Source organism: Colletotrichum lupini, chromosome 3, assembly GCF_023278565.1.
Source record: "Colletotrichum lupini chromosome 3, complete sequence".
NCBI classification, from domain to species: domain Eukaryota; kingdom Fungi; phylum Ascomycota; class Sordariomycetes; order Glomerellales; family Glomerellaceae; genus Colletotrichum; species Colletotrichum lupini.
In genome coordinates, this window is record NC_064676.1 from 3,263,798 (window position 1) to 3,286,024 (window position 22,227).

The 22,227-nt window shown below is 53.3% G+C and overlaps 4 protein-coding genes across 4 annotated transcripts; 3 read left to right on the forward strand and 1 right to left on the reverse strand.

Annotated features, from left to right (window-relative positions):
- Window positions 1-257: 257 nt before the first annotated feature.
- On the forward strand, window positions 258-2,264 carry CLUP02_05756 (Mob1/phocein family protein; the record flags this gene model as incomplete). The annotated part of the gene is made up of 7 exons (XM_049284762.1): window positions 258-420; window positions 491-1,003; window positions 1,053-1,164; window positions 1,239-1,746; window positions 1,810-1,827; window positions 1,905-2,120; window positions 2,226-2,264. 7 exons carry the CDS (start codon window positions 258-260, stop codon window positions 2,262-2,264), a joined length of 1,569 nt encoding a protein of 522 aa, XP_049141905.1.
- A 3,138-nt stretch (window positions 2,265-5,402) lies between these two features.
- CLUP02_05757 (uncharacterized protein) lies at window positions 5,403-9,874 on the reverse strand (the record flags this gene model as incomplete). Its single annotated transcript, XM_049284763.1, has 20 exons — window positions 5,403-5,719; window positions 5,782-6,056; window positions 6,087-6,181; window positions 6,245-6,320; window positions 6,405-6,513; window positions 6,544-6,645; window positions 6,717-6,963; window positions 7,021-7,114; window positions 7,185-7,278; window positions 7,323-7,889; window positions 7,972-8,114; window positions 8,185-8,260; window positions 8,290-8,342; window positions 8,411-8,777; window positions 8,881-9,016; window positions 9,056-9,093; window positions 9,145-9,327; window positions 9,413-9,538; window positions 9,589-9,644; window positions 9,699-9,874. 20 exons carry the CDS (start codon window positions 9,872-9,874, stop codon window positions 5,403-5,405), a joined length of 3,330 nt encoding a protein of 1,109 aa, XP_049141906.1.
- Window positions 9,875-10,338: 464 nt separating this feature from the next.
- Window positions 10,339-11,362, forward strand: CLUP02_05758 (uncharacterized protein; the record flags this gene model as incomplete). Its single annotated transcript, XM_049284764.1, has 2 exons — window positions 10,339-10,602; window positions 11,138-11,362. The coding sequence occupies 2 exons, from the start codon at window positions 10,339-10,341 to the stop codon at window positions 11,360-11,362; spliced, it is 489 nt and encodes a 162-aa protein (XP_049141907.1).
- A 2,489-nt stretch (window positions 11,363-13,851) lies between these two features.
- On the forward strand, window positions 13,852-15,734 carry CLUP02_05759 (bZIP transcription factor; the record flags this gene model as incomplete). Its single annotated transcript, XM_049284765.1, has 2 exons — window positions 13,852-14,639; window positions 14,690-15,734. 2 exons carry the CDS (start codon window positions 13,852-13,854, stop codon window positions 15,732-15,734), a joined length of 1,833 nt encoding a protein of 610 aa, XP_049141908.1.
- Window positions 15,735-22,227: the final 6,493 nt, after the last annotated feature.

Below are 22,227 nucleotides of genomic sequence, written 5' to 3' on the forward strand. Positions count from 1 at the left end.
GGGGTCCTAAAGGGATCTCGAAAAGGAAGAAAATCGATTGCTTCTTGGACCAGGACGGAAGCCTCGCGTTACTTCATCGCCTCTACGACAAAGAAGTCACTGCAAGATGTATCTGAGTCCTTCACTGCTCCACTATCCCCGGATCGTCGTCTTTCTTAGACTGGGTCTCACGCACATGATCTATCTGACATGGCCATTTCCATCGGCAACGGGCCCTCAAGGGCAGGATATCATTGTTGTCACTCAAGCGGGGCAATATGAGCCTACTTGCCAGGAGCCACGACACTTCAAAAATCAAAAACAAGCCTGAACTCTTTTCCTTCCAAGAAATCTCATCAAACACAAACACTCGTCAAACAACCACACTCCCAAAACATCTTCTCAGAACACCAGCTCTGCCTTGTGGCCTAGTTGGCACAGGTCTCAGACAGACATCCCTTCCATTACCAAAAGAAGCCCTCAGAAGTCCCTGATGCTGTGTCTCACTCAGCAAGAAACAACATGGCTGGTGCAAACCCTTATGGCCTGGTTCCCTCGGGTACCTGGTCTGGTGGTTGGGTTCATTATCCTGCTGGACATTTTTCTATGCTTTGCAGTGCTTCTATCAGTCGTGAGATACCATCGACTAATCAGACTCCGATGAATAGCAACGCCCGCTTCCGGGGCCAAGCCGCCAAACCGCCGGGCTCGAACAAGTCTCCAACGTCCTCAACCGCTGGTCAGCCTACGTCACCGACCGTTTCTCAGGGAAGCCAGTCATCCACCAACTTGGCTCCGAAAGTCCCGCCTCTGCCCAACTCTCCTTCGCTCGCCCACTCCATTGGCATGGACGACCAGGGTGGCTTGTCCGACGGCGACGGCCTTCTCGGCTCCTACCATCTGCCACGGCCTATGCCCATCTGGCTGAACTCCAACTATGGCAAGCATATCGTCAAGGGCAACTTTATGACTCTGAGTGCGAGACCCAAGACGGTCGAACAGGGCGAGTGGATCGCGCATCAAGGTACGTAGCCACTTTTACTCCTACACCTCTGGTTACTGATTCTTCGCAGTGGTTGAGCACTACCGCAACCTCTGGAACTTCGTTCGTGTTCTCCACGAGAAGGAGGAAGATGGCTCGACGATCTGCAACGGCACTACGTGTCCCAGGATGTCCGCCGGAGCGTAAGGTTCGCCGACACTTCTTCCTGTCACAAGCTAATAATTCTCAGGAACCACTCATTCACTTGGCTTAACAGCCGTCGGGAACCTGTCGAGCTTCCTGCCGCCGAATACATGACTCTTATGCAGAGATGGATCTCAGGCAAGATTGACGACACCAACATCTTCCCGACCGACCCCTCGGGCGTCTCGTATGCGCACAACGCAAACATCACCACCACGCCCCTCTCACAGCTCACAAACCCTGGTGAGCCCGACTGGATCGGCAAGCGATCAGGTTTCCCGCAGAATTTCATTGACGTCTGCCAAACCATCTTCCGCCAGATGTTCCGCGTCTACTCTCACCTCTACTGGGCTCATTTCACAGAGCCTTTCTACCACCTCAACCTCGAGAAGTCCCTCAACAGTTGCTTCAGCCACTTCATCCTCACCGCCACTGCTCTCGACATGCTCAAGCCTCATGAGCTCGAGCCCATGCAGCCGCTAATCGACCTTTGGGCTGCCAACGGCACCTTTCCACCCGAGTCCAAGGCTTACGAGTATGCCAATCTCCGCGCTGGCGAGCGCCTGATGCAACTTGCCGGCGTTTGATAGACTTCCTTCGGAGACGAGTCAGGCACGGCAGCTAGAGGCATCGAACCTCCACAGATGATGGCCGGCTTCACTGTGTCTTTCGGCTATTCCTAAGTTCTGGAAAGCTTGAGTCTTTTGGGACTTTTTGGACTCATCTGGTTAGGGGGTAGCCAACGCTCTTACCACCGGAATCTTTGCTCGTCAAGGCTGGAAAAGAAGCAAATGGGGCCTCCAGAGCCAAACACGACAACAATAAGGAAACGCATTTTTCACACGTACGCACGCATTGCATTTGCAGCAGTCCCGGGGAGAAAAGAGAAAGAAACGGGCTGCATGTTGGAGTTTTCGGATTTGCTATGAGGCCAGGCAAGGTCTTGAGACACCCCGTAAGAGAGGCGGCCAAATCGTCTCACAGGGGAGCGGCCATGAGGAGGGAAGAGGAATTATTCGTAGACGACGATTCCATACATAAATCACACTTGACTTGACAGAAGGATACTTGCCTGCTTTGCTCCATTGAGCCTGACTGACCGAGTGATGTTTGGATGGCTAGCTACTTGATCTCAGATCGGGCCTTCCGTGAATTAAATAGACGTATTCGAAAGCATGACTGCAAATGGCGCATCCACATCACACTGTTGACTCCTTGAGCCTCCATGGAGTAGTGAGTCTGTCTCCATGAGTGTGTGGACCTCTCACATGTAAGTACGTAAAGAGCCTTAATGAGAGTCGTCCTAAGTATCATTGAAATCTACTTCACGCCCGACGAAGAGACTTCTGGCTCATCCGTCGGCATCCACATGGATTTAAAGGATTATACATGAAGAATGTATCAACCAGAGCATGCCTCCTCTTCGCGAAGCGTCTAGTCACTAGACCTAAAGAATTTCTCAATCTGTATAAAATCCCATCCAGAGCAGTCGGGATATTAGTATGTCTAGATCACCTTCAGGTCCCCTCCCCCCATGTTAGGACTCCAAGAGGCGGCTTGCGTAGGTACTACCTCCGGGATCCTTCATGAGTTTCAATTTTTTTTCTTCCTCGTCCCTGTGATGTCCTCTCAAGTAGAGGGCCAAGGGCAAAATTTACTGAGATTTAATTTGAGGTCAATCGAGCGGTAGACTACTAATTAGAGGCGTAAGCAGTCTGGCCCGTTTGGGAGACTGAATGATCCATGTGTGCCTACTCACGGCTCCATCATATGAGGCTCTTCGAAAATAGAAAGCCGAAGAAACTCGATGACGATATCGAAGAAGCTTAGCGTAGGATATCTGACATTTTCTTTCTATCGTGCTCGAGAGTCAAAGCTGAGAGAATCCACAAGCTTACATGCCCATCTACTTCAATCCGATGTCTCTTCAGAAAGACTGAAGCTTACAGATAATCCTACTTTCTACATGGCAGTCGAGTCCTTTTCGTAGAGCTTGACTCGTGAGACAATCAGACGTCTGTTTGTCAACTGCGGGGAAGAAAGACCAGTGTGGATGGACAGAATGTGACGGAACCTACATATCAGCATCAGACGATGATACCGTTTTCACGACGGTAACCCAAACGAGTCATCTCACTACTAAGCAAGCCTCTTCTCCTCCTCCAACAGGATATCTCGGGACTGAGAAGCGTTTGGTGGGAATTACTCTTGCCCCCATCGGCCAAACCTCCTGCTAAGAATGTGTTGCCAATCATTTTAGATGGCAAAGCTATCCTCAAAGTTCAAACCGATGGTACAAGTCCACGATGGACCTGAGGTGGCTTTCTCCTCCAGTCTTCCATCTGTACACCTCATTTGAAGAATTTGGGCTTCGGCATTACTTCCTTTCTGAGCTTCGGAAAAAGGTACAGTGGAAGTGAAGAGGGAATTTGGAAGGTATTCAAGCTTTGTTCTGAGAGGGATAGATATCCTGGCTTCGACACGATGTGCACGCTATCACGATGTAGATTCCAGGAAGCATTTGATCTATGAGATTCATATCGTTCTTTTTTCAATTATGCAGTACTACGCACAAAATAGCCGATGCTGGTATCTATTTCTCCAAGGCTATCCCGCCGTACCTCCGTGAACTCGAACCAAAGCCCCAACCCAGCACATAGTACAGGTTACTGAGAACATACCGGAAAGCCAACTACACTTTCTCTCTCGGTTCCGGATCCGCGTCCCGCCAGATTGACGGTCCGTATCAACGAGTTACTCCATGTCATATTTAGAGAGTTTATGGGATTGAAAAGTCTGAAGTTCGGACGACATATATATAGAGAGAGTGCTCCGGACGTCTGATCTCTATCCGCACACAGACGACGAGCTTACGCAGACAGAATTCTATTAGATGACATCCGAGTATACAAAACTCTCGGGAACGAAGAAAACCTAGAAAGCTTTGACATAGTCTGTTCTCACGTCGGCAAAGAGGATGCTTCGATGTTGGTGTAGCAGAGTAGTACCGCCACATGCCCAACAGCAGCCAAATCGAAAGCGATGACTCATATCCAGATCCCTCATATTCTATGAACAACCATGCAATTTTACAACTGAGGGCGAAACGGAGACTCCAATAGCTGACAAGTTTTACAACCAAGCTCAGTGTCTCTGGCTTAAGCAGAGACAGAGACCACATAGTCCTCCCACACAGATCATGGAATCAAGAGGTTATACACACCCATCTCAACCTCCAACAAGCTCCCCCATGATAGAATAGAAAATCCTGACACAACGACACAAAACCTCGCCATGTGCTTTAACCCCCTTCCCCCAGAAACCCCCAAACTAATTAAAAATACCTAACACGGCACTTCAATCAACCGGAGGTCTAGCCAAACCACAACGCACAGAGCTTCTCTTCCTCTCGCGCGCGCCGACCCGATACTGGCACCTGCTGTGCTTCGAACCTTCTCCCGCTCCTTCTAGTTCACGTCAAGGAGGTGTTTCCAACTTCCATGGCCCCGACGGGAATTTCGTCATTGTTCAGGCAAAGTCCGGGATCTACTGGGCTTACTAGCGTCCCCCTTCTGTTGACATTATTAACCCTTGCACGTCAATGGGCGCCATTTGGAATCATCAATTTCTTGGTATTCACATCCCGCGCGGTACTGATACTGCGAGTTGGCCAACGCCAGTCTACTAGACGCGAGAGTGATACTGAATACTTCCGTACACATTCTCAAACCTTCTCGATTCCCTTCTTCCAAGTTCGAAAGAAGAGTCATCGTAATGCAGCTCAGCAACAGTATCCGCATCTACGTATTCACGGCTGTCACCGCCGCCGCCAAGCACCGAACTTCCGTATCCCTTTAATTTTAGAAGACTCCATCGACCGCCTCACCCGGTGGCCCGAGAGACAGGCAGAGAGACGCAAAGAGGGAACAAATCGTTGCCCGTGACTGTCCCAGAGTCTCAGTCGTATGACTGACCTAGTGGAGATTATCCCGTGTCTCTGCAGCTCAAGAGATATTACACAGTGAATCAAAGGGAACGACAGCCCGGAAACCTAGTTACCCGCCGCGTGCGGCGTGCGGCGCAAGCTTGCGTGTATGCAACAGGCATCCTGTAGCTCCGTTTCAGAATATCCGTCAAACGTACAGATGAGTGGCCCCCCCTCAAGAGCCAGCGAAACTCACCCGAAAGTACTGTGAAATGAACCAATTCTGTTTTTAGTCTTTCAATGTCCCAAATGTCAATCACCTCCCACCCCCGGCGGCGGTACAAGCAAGGGGTCCGAATCCGGATATGCAGGAAGCGAAAAGGAGCGGGAAGGGGACGCTTCACCGCCAACCTGGGATGAAGGCGTCTGCCAGGCACGACTGGACGAAAAAAGTGGGACGAAAGAAGCAACCATGCCCAACCCTTCGGGCAGGGAGCGATGAGTCAACATCTCGAACTTCCGCAGAACCAACAGGAGCTTCGGGGCTGGAGGGGACGAGGAAGATGATGGAAGTGGCTGGGTAAAGTCAACCGAGCTGAGAGTTTGTTCCAACTTTACTCCCGGGTTGGCTCATTGTCGCTCATCTGGACTTGAACCCTAAGACGAGATCCCAGTTCCCTGTTTCGCGCACACAAGCAAGCAAGCAGACCAGTGCGCAAGGTTGGGGAAACCTGGGTTTTGCTTAGTGATGGACAATAGGCAAAAATTCGGTGACGGAGTCTTGCGACCGACTCTGCAACGGACAGACGGAGAGTCTTGACGATCGTACAAACTGAAGGAGGGTCCGAGGTGCCAGTGAACGATTCGGCCTGTCGCAGCACAGGATCTTGATCGCTTGGATCCGTTTGGGGGCCACCTCGATAACGCATGCGCTGCGGGTTTCTGCGATGCGCCATAAACTTTCCGCTTGCGTGTGGAGGTTAGTTGAGAAGTGACAGAGTGAGGTGGTTGAAGGAGTGCGATAGGCATTGCTGCTGCAGCCTGCGGGACCCTTTCTTCAAGAACATCGTGACAACTGATAGGATGACCTTCTGACTGCGTCTGGCGCCCAGAGCGCAGAGTTTTCATTTCCAAAGAGTCATTGCTCTGGAGACGAAGTTTTTGCTTCTGAAGATTTCCATATACAAAGCGGGATGATAGCCGTACGTGGGATGGTGGCCTGCACGGCCTCTGTTCACCGCCATGGAGGCGTCCCGAATTTGTGGACGGGGAGAGATTCCGGCAGCTCTCTCGAATCCACCAGTCTCAAGTCACTTGTTTGCAACACGGCGGGAACCCTGGGCGTGTGCATGAAAGGGAATCTGGAACCGAATGATCCAAGCTCCGGAGGTTGAAATGCCAGGATACAGCTCTATCAAAGCTTCTGGTATAGGGCAGTACCTTGCGCATCAACTCTGGCGATTTTTCTTCTGGCGCAGAACGAAAGAAACAGCGAGGATGAAAGACAGCCGATGGCCCAGGATTCTGGAATGACGTCGGGAGAGTGAAACGGAAGCTGTGGACCGCGGCATCGCATCATGGCAAGCGACGGGGGTCGGATCCGTCGCTTAATGCTTCATCTCCGACTTTGAAGCTGGAAGGGCAAGGGAGAAACTCTGACGGTAGCTCCGGAGTGGATCCCGGGGATGAGAAGCTTAAGCTGCCGGTTGGGGCTCACCGACAAAGAATAAAACTGGTGGCAGAGATGGATGTGTCTATGACTCAAATTGAAGAGATTTCGCGAGAAGGACGACCAGTTGTTCCATACTCTTCGATCATCGAAGAGGACGCGTAGGTTCTTGGTCATTAATTTGCTAGTCCGCGACACTGGCCGCTATGTTGAACTGGGAACCCATTGCTCTCAATGCGAAGTGAGACCGGGGATCCTCACCGGGATGCTAATTCGGAGAGGCAGTCTTGGATCTAAGCCAGAAATCCAGGGAACAGGGGTGCTCTGAAGCGTAAATGCCCCGCTGGGGTCAGCCCTGTCAGGAAACCGTCCCAAGAGTGGCTGTATGAGATATTCCTTCTCGTCGGCAGCCGTAGACCTGGTACAAAATTGAATCAAGTTTCTCGGTTAAGAAAAAAAAGTTCCTGGTATCATTGTATATGGCTGCGGTCAACCCTTTCCAGGATGTTTGCTGAAAGCCTGGTCAATGGTGGCTGGCCCACATGGCTTCACTTGTAAGCCACAATCGCCAGATGAAGCCTTATCCAAGTGCTTGGGTAAAGGGCAAACGACTTGAAAATGACCACGCTTGCCGTAAGACGACTTCCTTGCCTGCCGAAGCACCCTTTGGCACACCAAGAGGAGGGATACGATGGAAGAGGCTCTTCTGAGTCTTAGGATAGAGGAGCAAATGATCTCGATCCGATAGGCTGGGTCGGGCAAAAACATACGTTTGGGTACGATTCCGATGTCAGCCGCGCCGGCTTCCAAGAATAAGAACTTGGCAGGAGAGAAGGGCGAGGCGGTGGGCATTCTGGGAAATGAAGGGCTGTGGTCGTGGCCGGGGAACAAGATGACGACTAAGTGAGACTCTTGTTCATGCAAGGCGCATGAGAAGCACGATGAGGCAACGCGATCAATGTTGAAGAGACAGGGGAGCTTTCCGTGTGGACAATCCGAGTCGAAAGTGACAGGCGCGATGCGGGCGTCGGGCGTATTGGGATGAGATGCCGTCGAAGAGAGGTGTGCCGCACACCGTACGCAGCACATCCAATGGCGGGTTTGGCGGTCTGAAGCTGTAAGTCGTATACCTGGAGTCGTTCAGACGATGAAGGGGTCGTCGGCCGAAGTTGGCCAGGTCTAGGCCATAGGTTGGGCTCCGTCGTCAGGAACGCGTGAGAGGTAACGAGGGGAGACGGCGTATGAGAAGTCGGCGCTCGGCTCCAGCTCCCATGGTCGCTGACCTCGGCGTGGACTTGGGTTGACTAGAGTCGAAGTACCTCAGGCGCGGCGGAGGCATGGTCAGGTATCCGCGGCTGTCGTGTGGGTGATGTTCTCATCGAGTGGTTTCTCTCCCAGTAACCACTGACAGAGAGCCGAGCTGACCTGACAATAGGGGACCGATCTGGCCAAGGGCCGTTCAAGTTTTGGTTGGTGAGGTAGTCGTACGCAGTAGAGTGGACTTGGGATTCACAGCAATCGAGAGTGAACAGTGGATGTCGCAAGTTTCGTTCGCGTCTTGGTAGCGGAATCCGCTCGCCTCACTTGGACGATTGGTTCATGACGGGGACGGCGTCGGTCCATTAACGGGTCGTTTAAGTGTATGCTCCACTTTTCAAACGGCGCCATCGCGTTTCCCATTGTCGCCAGGTGCCCACCCGACCTCTTCCCACCTTCCATTCTTTCCAGGCGTGCACAGGCATGGCAGGTTCCTTCCTTCCGGCTTTCGCGGTGGCCGAGTTTTTCCAGAAGGTGAGGAGACGACGCCGACGACAACGACGGCGGGGGATCCACTTGCCGGGTTGGGATGGGAAACGCAGCTACGGAGGAATTTCTTAGCTCAGCCGACCTTGGTAAGTATCCAGGTATCCGTACATTAGGTAAGGCCGGTAAAGTAGGAAGAGGAAAGAGAGCAAGCACACCTCCATTCGCTACACCATACGGATTCAATGCGAGGATGTGGGAGTGCAGCATCTCGCCTTTGCATATTCACCAGATTGTGGTCCCCCGGGGTCCATCAGTGGAGTCGCGCATGATTCACGTCGCCGATGCATCTCCGTGACGTCGCGACTCCTTGAGCACCTCGCTGGTCTTGATCCGGTCGTCTGGCGCGCTTCAGGACGCGAAACGCGTGTGATGAATCACTGGCGGGGGATTGAGGAGCAAACACATACTGCGTACACACAATGGCCTCGTCTACTCCAGACCACTTCCTCCTCTGGGACACCTCACCAAGTGACGAGAGATGAAGACGTACCTTATTGACGGATGTTCCTCCAATATCGTAGAGCGGGCCTCGAGGTACCTTCCTCACCTTGCCTACCTACCTCCTCGTTCCATTCATACCTGCTCTGGGCACGAGGCCCGAAACAAGCACCGTGGCACACCGACAAAGCAGAATGAGGGTCTTCAAGTTGGTGATGGGCCGCTGTGTATGCGGCCATGAAGCACAGTGGAGCTGGTGGCTCACGCGTCTCTTCAGGCTGAGTGGCTGGCCGGTGTTGGACGTTGTTGCTTGGGCATCACCGGCTGGCGTTGGAGAGGTTTCCCGGATGTTGTTTTCCCAGCCACCGACTTTTTGATCCCCTGCTCCTTTGTCCTGGTTGTATCAAACTTGCCCCTCTATCCGTATGGCCTTTCTGCGCCTGTGTGCCTCCCGATGTCAGAATTGACTTTCGTCCGTCGGTCGATGCGCCCGAAATATAGGCGATGGGTGGCTTTCCGTATTCCAGGGATGTGGCTGAGAATTTCGTCTGAGGGTACGAGCATCATCCCGACTTCACAACGGACGGGGTTGGCCAATTGCGCATTGTGTCTCGCGGGCTCGGGAGAACAAACGGGGCATTCTAGTTGAGACAAGGAAGTTGGTTAGGAACAAGAGAGAAAAATTCTACGGCTACGGTATTTCGGCCAAGGATGGCAGAGTGATCGATCGGATCGGAAGGGGGCTATTGTCTTCCTGCTGGATCTCTCGTGTCATTTTTTTGGTGGTTGAGGCTTGAACAGGTGAGTCGCGACCCGGACCAGATGATCTGGAGAATATTGGACGATACGACTCTGAATGGGGACTCGTCATGCTCTATCTCTGAGCCCAAAGGTAGGTACTGATATCGTCGCCAATATTAGATTAGGTCAGATTCCCTGGCTCGGTGTGGCTCCTTTCGATTAGGTTGTGCTTCGCCTTGTCATGGTTTGCCTCGTTATCTGATTTGGCTGCAATGACACTGGCGTGCCTGCACTACTGGGGAGAGCTGAACATGACAGTCGATAGCATCATCCTCATGGGATCTGATACGGAACGGGAGGAAGGGTTTCCATTTCCATCCACGCTTCACAGTCAATCCCCCAGTGTACCGCCTTTGCCTCGTAGCCAGTGTCCAGACCCGTGTGATCACCCCACTGAGAGCCGAGCAATAGGAACGCGGAGACGAGAAACAGTGGCTTGCTAGTGGATGCAGGAGGGCTGCGACGGGCTTCATAGGTCACGTCTCGGGGGGTAAGTTTGGGGGGTTATTCTTGGGCCCTTTGGGTATCAATAACATGAGAGTAAGTGAGCCTATCGCGCGAGAGACAGCGGCCGTCGATGCCCAACCTGTTGGAGCTGCCCTCTCCGCGAGTCCGCTCTCGTCCAGTCTGAACCAGTGGATGCGGGAGGCAAGGAGCGAGAACCGCCAGGGCCGTCATGTTGTTCGCAAGGGTCCTTTGGGGTGTACCGTGTGCTCACCACTGAAAGGACTCATCTCACCTCTTGACTTTGTATCTTTCCTTCCGTTTTTGGTTATCACCATGGCTTCGCCCATCAAGGTACGAAGGTACGTCATCCTTGGCCGTTTTGCCATTTGTTAGAGCGCTAAATGAGGGTAGGAATTGTGGTGCCTGAGGAGATAGCAAGATGTGGAAGGAGTCCACTCACCTCCCCACGTTGACCGTTTACCCTCAACGACATCTCGGGCACAACGGTATCCTCCCCTCTCCCTTGTCCAACGGTCGATTTATTCCGTATCCTTCCGTTCAGGCTTCAGCCCTCCGTCCACTGCCGTCCTACGCCACCTTCTCTGCTTCTCTCGGTGCTTCCTTAGCCACTGAACAATGATTTGCCGAACGGACAATGGCCCAAGCTGCAAGCCCAACCCCCACCGTCTGCGAGCCGTGACCGCCATTCCATTTTCGCTCATCAAGTTTCCCTTCCCTCAGGTCCCTCCAATCCGTCTGCTTCTTTTTTAGGAAAAAAAACTACTTCTTTTTGTTTTCTGCCTTCTATTGGGCGGTTCCGGCTTGCGGCCGAGCCGTAAACCCCTCCACCGGGCCTTTCATTGTCGTCTCCCTCTCCCTTGACAAGACCTGCCCGCCGCTCGCCTGTCTTCCGGCAAGATCCCCGTCCACCCAGACCCGGCGCATCGAGGTCACGACCCAAAAGGCCCAGAACTCTGAATCTCTTGTCATCCTGCTCACCTCTGACCTCATTCGCCGGCCGGACGCCGTCGTTCCCCCCAGCGGTCCTACACTGACAGACGCATACCCGGCCACACTTCCCAACTCCCCCCCCAATGGCCCCAGTCAGTGAGCCACTGGGCCGAGAGAGCGCACAGAGAATCCAGTCGGAGCACATCGGCTGGACGTGGGGTTGGGTTTCGCTTTGGCTCTGAGCAATCGTCCACCTTTCGACTTCGATTCCGTGACCCTCTCTTCTCTGTATTGGCTAGTATCTTGCCCTTTTCTGCCCGCCCTGAGCGCGCGCGCCGCGTTCCTATCAATCCCCAGACTCTTTGCAATTCGCAAGCCCCAGGTCTTCTTTTAAACCAGTCCCTCTCGGCCTCTAGGTACATTGCCCCTAGTTTAGTACACCGAACAATACCTTAGCCCGTCTAGCCTGTCGCCTTCTCTTGAGTCTTGGGCACCGAGAGAAGGCAGTAGACACTGGCAAGCAAGTCTATCAAGTTTGATAGAGTCCGTGAGGTGAGAAGGAGAGTTCGAGGCGGTCTAAAGCCAAACGGAACCCCTGCTCAATGCTCCCTCACTCTGTCCGCGCCCCACGTCTCGTCCGTGTCTTGTTCCAAGGAAGCATTCTACGGCGCCGTCTGTCCGTCGCAATAGTAAGTGGCGCCCGTCCGTTTGCCGTTCTCAGGGCTCTCTCGGTTTCGCCAGATTTGGATCAAATCATCGCCACAAGACATTATGAAAAGACACTGGCTACGGATGAACTTCCGAATAGTATTAACAAGCCAATGCGAGAAGGTTTACTATTACCGCACACAGAATTACAAGACGAATATGGGCTAGCAGGTATTCACCGTGAAGCCCCGAAAGTATCTTACCTAAAGGGAACAGGGACAAGAGGACTTATCTCGCCTTGGCATCATGATCTCGCTCTCTCTCTCCCTCTTCCCCTCGGCTCACTCTTCTATCTTGCTCGTCCTATAATCGCCGAAGAGTATGGCCGCTCCCACTCGCCAGAAAACTTGCCTGGTTCTCTCTTGCTGACTGGGCCCGTTGACCACACACCCACCCCGTCCCTATCCTCGGCCACCCTCCACAAACAAGTGACCACACACCCACCAATGCGCATCGCATCCCACCCGCAACGGGCTGCTCTTTCCTACCGTAGTCCAAGGTATCCGTAGATTCTAGGTAGGTACGAGTGCTTCCTTCCTTCCTCTGCCTCTCCAGCTCCACTCTGCTGTCTCCGTCTCGTTCCCCTCCCGTCCTTGCTGTTCTCGCGCCGTCCGTACCGTCCGTACCTTACCGTACCATACCGTGGTGACCCTCTTCCTCCGTAAGCTCCCATAGGTAGCCAGTCTGAGGTGAAATCCCGATTCCCTCAGTCTCTTGTTCTTTCCCCACTGCCCTCCCAACCCTGGACTGGGATCTCGACCCGGGCCAGCCTGACCTTCCACACTACCCGCGACCTTACATTGCCTTACTGCGACTCTCCTCCTTCCCCCCCGTCCCATGTCCACCGTATCCTTCTCGAAGCCAAGCAAAGTACCTCACCCCCGGCCACCGTTTCTAACCAGGTACCTCATCCCGGGAATCGCGCAGAAGTGCCGCCTTTGCTGTTGAAAATACAAAACCTTCCCTCTTCCTCCTCCAGCTCTACCTTGCCCGCCCACCAAGAAAACGAGATCACACACCACACACACACACACACCATTACTGCGTACTCACACGCACACATTCATACAGACACTATCCGCACTCGCTCGCCCATCCAGCGTCAACCGTACATACCTACATACATATACATACTTTCGGCACCCCATCCTTCAGACGGTTTCCCTATCGTTGCAACACACATTTGTTTATTATTTTCCCATCATCCCTCTTCCCCACGTCGTCTCACTCTCGACGCAGCTCATTTACGCCGCTTCATCGACTCGACTCACACACATACTCAAGGCTTTTCCCCCGCCCTGTGTATCTGACCAGACCAGCTACTTTTTCACCTCGCTACAAGATCTGGAGTGCATCGCAGCGCCGTAACACTCGAACAAAAAGAAATAACCGATTCCCCGAAAGCCTGTGAGTGTGTTTCTCCCCTTCAGAGCCGTTGTTCTACCTCCTCGTCCTGCACGCACTGCCCTTTAAAACTTTCCGACCACCATCCACCCGCACATCCTCTCATCCCATCCCCACCAACCTCTCTTATCACTCATCCCGCTCGACCACCTCCGCCCTCTGCTTTTTCCCTTACTTTCTTGCCCTCAACTCAACCCGCGTACGTTTTGCTTGGCCCTCCGAACGAGTCTCGCACAAAAAGTTCGCTTCTCGCCTCTGACTGCAAGTTTCCGCTGCGCAATACATGCATCTTTGCCGCTCAATACACAGCAGCCCAAGCGCATACTCCTCCATACCCTCGTCTGCAATTCTCAGAGTGCGCAGCACCCGTCTCCACATCTCACTCACACCCAAAAATAAACCCTGGGCCACCAACCGTCCTCACCGCTGCGCTGCACTCGACTAACACGCCCTCGCAAGATTAGAAAAATAGGCACCATCGCCATCACAGCACAACATCGCAGTCCACACTCGACTGCTGGTTTCACATAACCAGAAATGGTCTCAACGTACCAGATGCCGTCCTTCTACAGACCGACACCTTTGACTGTAGACACAACACAAGCGCAAAAGTACTACGAAGAGGAGGACCACAGCATCCTCGACGAAACTATCTTGGATCACAGCGCACTCGACTCGGGCCTGGAAATGTCGCCTCCCATGGTTGATAGCAGAAGAGATTCCTTCGCCGTTGGCGGCTCTCTCTTCTCACCAAAGACGGAGGACTGGCAGTCAGTCGATATGCAATCCGTGCCATCCAACAACCCTTTCATCGAGCAGCAACACAACAACAACCCCTTCATGCGCCTGGATCATGCTCAGCCTTCCCCTTTCGCCCCTCAAGGCAACGGATGGTCTCTGAGCAATACTTCTGGCTCTTGCACTCCCCTCCAGCAATTCGATGGCATGCCGGCTGAATACGACAATGGCGCTCCCATGTTCCAAAGGCCCGTCCCGGGCCAGACGCCCTTCACCAACCCCACCGGTCAAATCAATATGTTCGCACCCATCGGATCAGGCAACCAGTCCATACCAACTTCACCACAGAAGGGATGGATCGGCCAGGCGGAATCTATGGCCAAGAAGATGCGCCCTGGTAGCCCTACCATCCGCTCACACAACGACATGCGAAGGGGTGACGGCATCCGCAAGAAGAACGCTCGCTTCGATATCCCGGCCGAGCGCAATCTCAGCAACATCGATCACCTCATCGCTCAGTCCACCGATGAGCAAGAGATCAAGGAGCTCAAGCAGCAAAAGCGACTGCTGAGGAATCGCCAGGCAGCGTACGTGCACACTCACTTCCTTTCAATTCCACTTACTAACATTGCAACAGCCTTGACTCTCGCCAGAGAAAGAAGCAACACACCGAGCGGCTTGAAGATGAGAAGAAGCAATTCACCGCTGTGCTCACCGATCTGGAGGAAGAGATGGCCGACATGAGGAAACAGATGGAGCAGCTTTTGAGAGAGAAGCAGTTCAACCAGGAGTACATCGAGTCACTCACCATGGAGAAGGAGGAGATGATCCGCTCCCACACGATCGAAACCGGCGAACTCCGGAAGAAGGTCAGCGTCCTCACCGACCACGTCCAGCGTCTCGAGAGCGCCGCCATGACTGCTCCTGCCAACAACAACTATGTATCTGGCTACGACGACATGGACGGCATGACCATGCCGGGCAGCTGGGACAACGTCAACTTCCTCGGCGAGTACCCCATGGAGCAGGAAGTCAAGCAGGAACTCCAGGTGGTTCCGAACAAGAAGGCTGATGTTTCCTTCCCCGTCGATTCCGAGAAGTCTTCCTCCCAGGGTGGTATTCTCTTCATGCTCTTCCTCGTCGGTGCCTTTGTTCTGTCCAGCCGCTCTACCCCTGCCATTCCCCGGGTCTCCGAGGACGTCCGCGCTGAAGCTGCCACCCTCCTCGAGAACGTATTCAAGGATGCCGGCGTAAACGGTGCATCCAACACCCTGAACGCTCTCGCTCCTCAGCCTTCCGGCGGCTCGTGGGTCGACAACTCGGCCATGCCTATGAGTGACACCTCAATGGGCGGTGTCGCGCCTTCGATGCTCGGCCAGCTTGGCGACTCTCTCACCCAGCCTACCGATGAACAAGCAAATGAGCAACTCTTTGGACTCTCGGCTGCTCAGTACAACGGCGTCAGCTCGCAGGATTTCCTCAACAACGCCCCCGAGCGCACCACCAGCCAAGGACGCAAGAACCTTGCCGATGCCCTCTCAGCGATGCGGACCAACAAGCAATCCGCAGCCGACGTCTACACTAGATCACTACTTTGGGATCAGATCCCCAGCGAAGTCGTCAGAAACTTTGCCAAAATGGTGTCCGAAAGCAACAGCGCGAAAGCGGGCGCTAACGAATAACGAAGACCAAAAAAATTACGATCCCATGATCACATCAACGAATCTCAACTCTTAGCTCAAAATATCATTCTACCAAACATCTTTTTTCCTTTCAGCCGAAGCTCATCATACACTTCTACCGCTCCCGCGGACAAAACCCCAGACATTGTTGCTCACGCACCAAACAATCCTCTTTTCACCGCCAAATGATCGAAGCTCTTCGGACATACTTACTTTCCAACCGCTTTATTTTTGTGATTTTCATTTTGGGACGCCATTTCCCTCCGGTATCTAGCAAGCGAGCGAGCATTCTGGATTTAGTCTGATATCTCTGTATTTCACATATCTAGTTTGGTATCTATTGCTCTTTTCAGGCAAGGAGGGACGGGGGAGAAGAGCATAGGAACACGGGACGGCCAAGCTTTTCCAACGTTTGTACAATGGGGGCAACGGGGTTGGCTTGGAAATGGAGGGGTGGTCACATGGAATCTTGGGTTACCGGAGGAGAGCAGGCCTCACACAACGAGGGACGTCATCTCACAGGAGACGGAGGAAAGGAGAGGGAGGTGGTGTTTGGTTGGGAATCATGTTGCTTTTGTTCTTTTGTCTGATTTTCCTTTTGTTTTATTTCCTTTTATTTCCTTTTTTTGGCCTTGACTGGAAAGATGGACAGCACCGCACGAAGTTGCAGATTGTTGACGAGAAACGAGAAAGCGTCTCGCGACGAAACGTGGAAACGGAAATGAGTCGAAACGAATCTCATGATCAATGACAATCAAACGAAACGAAATTTTTACCACGTCACTACTTCTACGAAAGCCTTTTTTTCTTTTGATATTTTCTGCACATCTCATTGCGACATAAACCGACACTAGTACCGGCACACACGCGCACAAACACCAGGACAGACAGTAGGAGAGAGAGAGAGAGCATTTGGATATTCGGGTAATGAGCAGTCAAACAGCCTGCCGTTGGCCCCCATCTTCTTCATGTTTTTGCCCCCTCGCCTTTCCTTTGGCGTGGGGGAGATCATTCTATTCATGTAGCTACTTGCAAATCTCCAACAAAGATACCAAGGATTCTCCATTGCCTTACTCACCATTCCTTGAAAACATGCCTATCTATGCTTTTACCATGTTGTGACGCGCAGTAGCCGACCATGGGAACAGATGACACTTGCAGGTTCCTTGCTACTTGTGAACCCCCCGGCTCCAGGTGAGGTAGAAGTCAAAGACTAGCAAGGAGTCATCGTCCCTCGTGCGTCGCTGATCGGTTGATCCGATCCGCGAGGAGCGCAGGAAACCTTTTTGACGCATGGGGAGGGAAGGGATTCTCGGTCAACGTTTGGGGGAGGAGGAAACTGGCTAGGCAACACCCAATGCGGACCAAGCCTAGAGGCTGAGTACCTAGTATAGTAGTGTAAGTTCCTAGGTACATAGGTGGGTTCCCTGCCGAGGGGGGGCGATGGCGGGTTACCGTGCCATATAACAACGGTTCTACTAAGATGATCAACGTTTTTGGGTCACTCCTCGGTCTGGGTGGCTCGTTAGGTATTCGGGGTAGAGTTCGTTGAGGGGATGGGAATGGAGGGGCGAAGTTACGAAAGCAAACAAGCCAACGCCGGTCCGGAAACTTGGAATGAGGGCCGAGGATAGAAGCGTGACGACCTAGATATGGACGGCGAGGAGGACGAGCAAGGGAAGGGCGGGGCAACGGGAACGAACGAACGAAACGAAACGATGTACACGGGGAAATCATGTTGAACGCAGAGGCGGATGAGGCCATCTATTGGTTCTCGTTTTGGGAGTGTACGTGATAAGATGGGCATTGTAAGGTCCGATGGGGTTGTGGCTTGGGCGATGCGAGGTGTGGAGAGTGGAGGGTGAGAGGGAGGGTACACGATCGTTCCCGGTTTCCGAAGTGTGCGTGTGAAGTGTGACTTGATTCCGTTGGTCAGTGGTAGGTCTTTTTTTTGGTCTTGGAACGACTCTCGGGATCGTTAGTGTTGAAGAATATTGACCAGTGAGATGCGAGAGAAGTGGGTGAGTGACCAGAATTTCATCATGGTAATTTTCCTGCCTACCAGCAAGGTTTCGTTTCCACTTTCGGGATGATCCATTCTTGAAATCCGGGAATAGTGCGAGACGTCCCCCTTCTGCTTGGGGCAAAGCAAGAGTAGTATGTGAGGATCGGGGTGGTAATGGAGGGAGACATGCGGGCGTTAGCGTTGGTCGCATGAGGAGGGCACGACGATGGACGGGGAGGGATTTTGGAGATGTGGGATTGGTTGATAATGCAGCTTATTCTGCTCGGGGCGGCGCGTGAGAGCTGGGTGCAAACGAAGGGGGGGTTGACTGGGATGGACGGGCTGAGATATTCTGCTAGTGACATGCAGGTTCAAAGAGACGGACTTTTTCGCGGGCTTTGGTTAGAATCTACCTCTCCGTACCTAAGGTGAGTTGAGGGCCGGCTGAAGATGTGTGTGTAAGTCTGGAGGCGGAGGCGGAGGCGGAGGCGGGGATAAATCTGGGTGGCTGGGAAAGGGGAGAGCTTGGGTGAGCATAGAGAGAGAGAGAGCTTGGAGCTTGGAGCAAGTGAATTGCATTAGGTTGAGAATTTAGACCCGAGAGCTTTTGGAGAAGAATGGTATTGTTTCCGGCTGAAGAAGTATACCTAGACTACAGAGTAGCGCCGCCGAACTGCCTTGTTTCGCGCGGTGGTACAGACGCTGCGGAAAGATGTGCCGTGAATGAGAGAGGCAAGCCACACTTGTACGCGCAACGCTAGAGTAGTCAGTCGGGCGGTGCGAGTGGGAAGGATGCAGATGGTGGTGGTGGTGGTGGTGCTTTTTGCCAGGATTTCTTTTCTTCCTGCAGGTTTTCTTGGAGACTTTACGCCAAGAGTAGCTTGTCTTTTTCCGATGAGCTCACTTGTATCATGGAAGGGGACTTGGGTGAGAGGGAAGGAGAGGTGAGGTGAGATAAGGTCAGGCACTCCGAAGAAGGGACAACTGAGATTCTCCCGTATTAATTGGCATTGTGACATGTCCCATGTGGTGGTCATGATGGTGGTGAAATGTCAACGAGTCGCACCAGGTCCGTCTAGGCGTCCTCCAAAATAGGAACGTAAGACGACAGGCAGACACATAACAGGCCTAGAAACAGAAACCCTCTGTTCCTCGCGTGGGCTTTTCCATTGAACTCATCACCTCCATCGTGCGCAGAGGCACACCAGAACAGGGGAGGAAACACCACCCACCCACCCAACCTGTCGTCGCTCGTATGCGTGTCTCAGACACTCTCGAGGCCGCATGCTTGAGCTCGCGCTCACGGGAGCCAAGATGTGTTGCAGTTGCCCAGTGGGTAGGCAGGCAGGGCACGGGGGAAGCAGTGGTGGGAGCCCGTCACGGGTTTGAGCTGATGACTGGACATTGCGGTTCTTCTTTCCACTGGGTTTGTTGATTGAGAGGTCATCTATCTGTCTCTCATTCCACGGATGTCTCTATTCCCGTATGCACGCCGACCTCCTTGTCCTGCATGAGTTCGCATGATGCTTCCTAAACCCAGCTGCAGGCAGCGAGAGCCACCGCCGCCGCTACCGCCGCTGCTGTTGCAGTGCGTGATACAGAGAACCATGCGAGGAGGGCGTGTAAGTCGCAAATTGTGAGTACCCATGTATACGTGCAACAGAGAAGGAGGAAACGTCAGAAGAATGCCGTGAGGTGATGAGTGAAAAGGTCCATGTTAGTCTCACCGTACTTTCCTCGGAGGCAAGAGATGCTAAGGCAAGGTCAGGATCTAGGTCAAGGACCGGTGAATACATTAGTCTCAAGGTGTGGATGGAGGCGAAACGGTTATTCTCACTGCGATTTCCCGCATCTTACTGGCCTTGTCTTCACCTTTAGAAGATTGCACTTGTGCTGTTAGGTGCAGAAACGGTCTGGTGGCGATGGGGGTTTCTTCCGATCTTTCGCTATTGTCCGCTCGGCTTCTTCCTTACTGCTATCGCATCGCGGGAGCAGGTGAGCAGAAGATGATGAAAGAGGGAACATCATGCAAGCCATGAGTTAGCCTTGCGTCGCCGCGATGCGCAAAGTTCGGATGGGAGGAGAAAGTGAAGACGGAAGCAGCAGTTCGTCTCTTTTCTTGCAGGAGAACATCCTCTCCCCTCCAACTTCCCCCCTTTCCCGACACCGCGTCTCGAAGCGGAACTAAGGTGAAGCCAAGGTGAGTCTTGCGATGTAATCTAGAAGGTCCGGTCGATGGGATTGCTGACGTTGCACCTTTTCATTGGGCCGTTGCACCTACTTAGCACCTAGCTCTTTATGAGTGTAGCTCCCAAGAGAAATTTCTCTCTTCCCGCTTTTGCTGCAAACGGGCTTGACGAGATGAACTGCTGCTCCGTGACTCCCTCAATCTTTGCGGAGAATTTGGGAAAAAAGGAAGATGGACCCGATCGATCTTCACCCATGCAGAATTCATGCAAGAAGAACGCGCGCGGCACGTGTGAGTTTGTCGGATCTGGATTGCGCGGAGATGGAGAGGAGATGTGCATGGCAAATCACCCCCCATGCCATTCCCACTCCCCACTAAGGCACGTTCTACTGCGGTCTCCAAGATTCTTCTGTTCGATTTCAGGTGTGAGTTTCCGAAAGAACGGGGAGGAAGTCAATGACGATGCATGCTTGCCTCGCGTCTTCGCTTCTCTTGCGCGCTTGAGCCAAGGTGAGATACAAGCGCTGCCACCGTTTCGCTGGGCTTGGTCTGTACTTTGAGAAAAGCGGAATCGATAGACGGTGAATACGGATACAGACGGTCGTACGTTTATTTGGTCGTTCTGTCTTTGATGGTTGCTCAGGCGGTTCTTGGTATAGACGGTCATACCTACCTCCGCAACTCACCAGATCTTGACAGAGGACCCTCAAGTAATCTTTTCCATGGTCCCATTATCAGACACCGCCCATAGATTCAGAAAAGACCGGGGGAAGTTCAAAGACATGTCTCATCGGCTCCTGGTGACTCACTACAAACAATATGTTTCTCGAGGACGAAACGCGGTGTAACCCTGTAGCGATACCCTTCGTATGGCTCTCCACACAGGTACCCCTGAGGTAAAGGGGGACCCGCAGGAACAAACACAAAGGCGAGAAAGAAGTAAGAGGCGGATGAGCGGCTGAGGGCGAGGAGGTAGCTTGAGTGAGGTAGGGTATCGTGGTAGTTCATCGTGGAACTCCATGACGTTTGTTTGAGCTTGTTCACAGTGGCAGCGCCAAAAGAGTTAAGAAGAGTAGAAGGAGAGAAAGAACGAGAGGGGTTTGACGTTACGATGCTACGATTTTGCAACGTCTGCGTATCACCCCGCCCTGACAGCCCCGCGCTCTCTATATGCTGCTGCTGGAAGAAGCAGGTTCGTGGCGCCTTGGGGAACCCAAACGAGACTCAGACAAAATTGAGATGTTGGTTCGGCCCGGCGAAAGGCACGGTGTGCTTTTCCCTCCCGTGTAGTTACCCGGGTCGGGTGCACCCGTTCTCCGTGCCCTGTGGCCCCGTCTACCCGGCTTCCGTCATCAGTCATCAGTCACATTACCCGCAAGATAGACGGTCGATGGGATCTCATTAAATAGAATGCATCGCTTTTTTTCTTGAAATATGAATCCCTGTGGTGATAATGCGGGGTACGTAGAGCAGTAAAATAATAAAGCAAGAGGACAGTATCAGCCTTTGCGACGGCAGCCGGGAACTTGCTATAGGCATCAACATGGCCACAAGCTCCGTGTCTCGCATACAGAATCCAGGTGCTTAACCTGCAAGTCCATCCCAACGAATACTGAAGACGAAGCAAAGGCTTCACGAGAGGACCAGAACAGCTTGTGTCCCCCCCCCCCCCCCCCCCCCCCCCCCCCCCCCCCCCCCCCCCCCCCACCCCCCCCCCCCCCCCCCCCCCCCCCCCCCCCCGCCCCCCCCCCCCCCCCCCCCCCCCCCCCCCACGCCGCCCCCCCCCCCCCCCCCCCCACCCCTTTCCCTGCCTCGGCGGGAGCCAGCTTCTCTGCTTTCCCCACACTCGCGAGACCAAAAGGTTTCGCCCGTCCGACGGCGCACAGCGTAGAGCACGCCGACAAATCGCCGTTTCCCACATGGAGTACCTGTGTCTATTTGTCGCCGTACGCACCTTGTCCCGCCTGATGAGATCGCCGTGGTACTCCTCTCCCGCTAGATGAGGGCGCTCAGGGGAGGGGTAAGGGGACAAAAACATGAACTCAGCAAGGGAAAGGCTGACAAAAGAGCCATGTTTTGTGTCCCCGTTCCTCTCTCCCCCTCCTCTCGACACCGTCGCTGTGCTTCGGACACATAATCAGGATGGCCCAAGGAACGGCCGAAGCCTCGTGTTACGATCTCGCATGTTGGGCGAAACCGCGACAGGAAAAGACAGGGAGAGAGAAAGTGTAACCGCCGGGTAGAAGCTGAGCGGGAGTGCCGAACCGGAATCGGAACGTGCCACCCGTTTCGAGTATGTG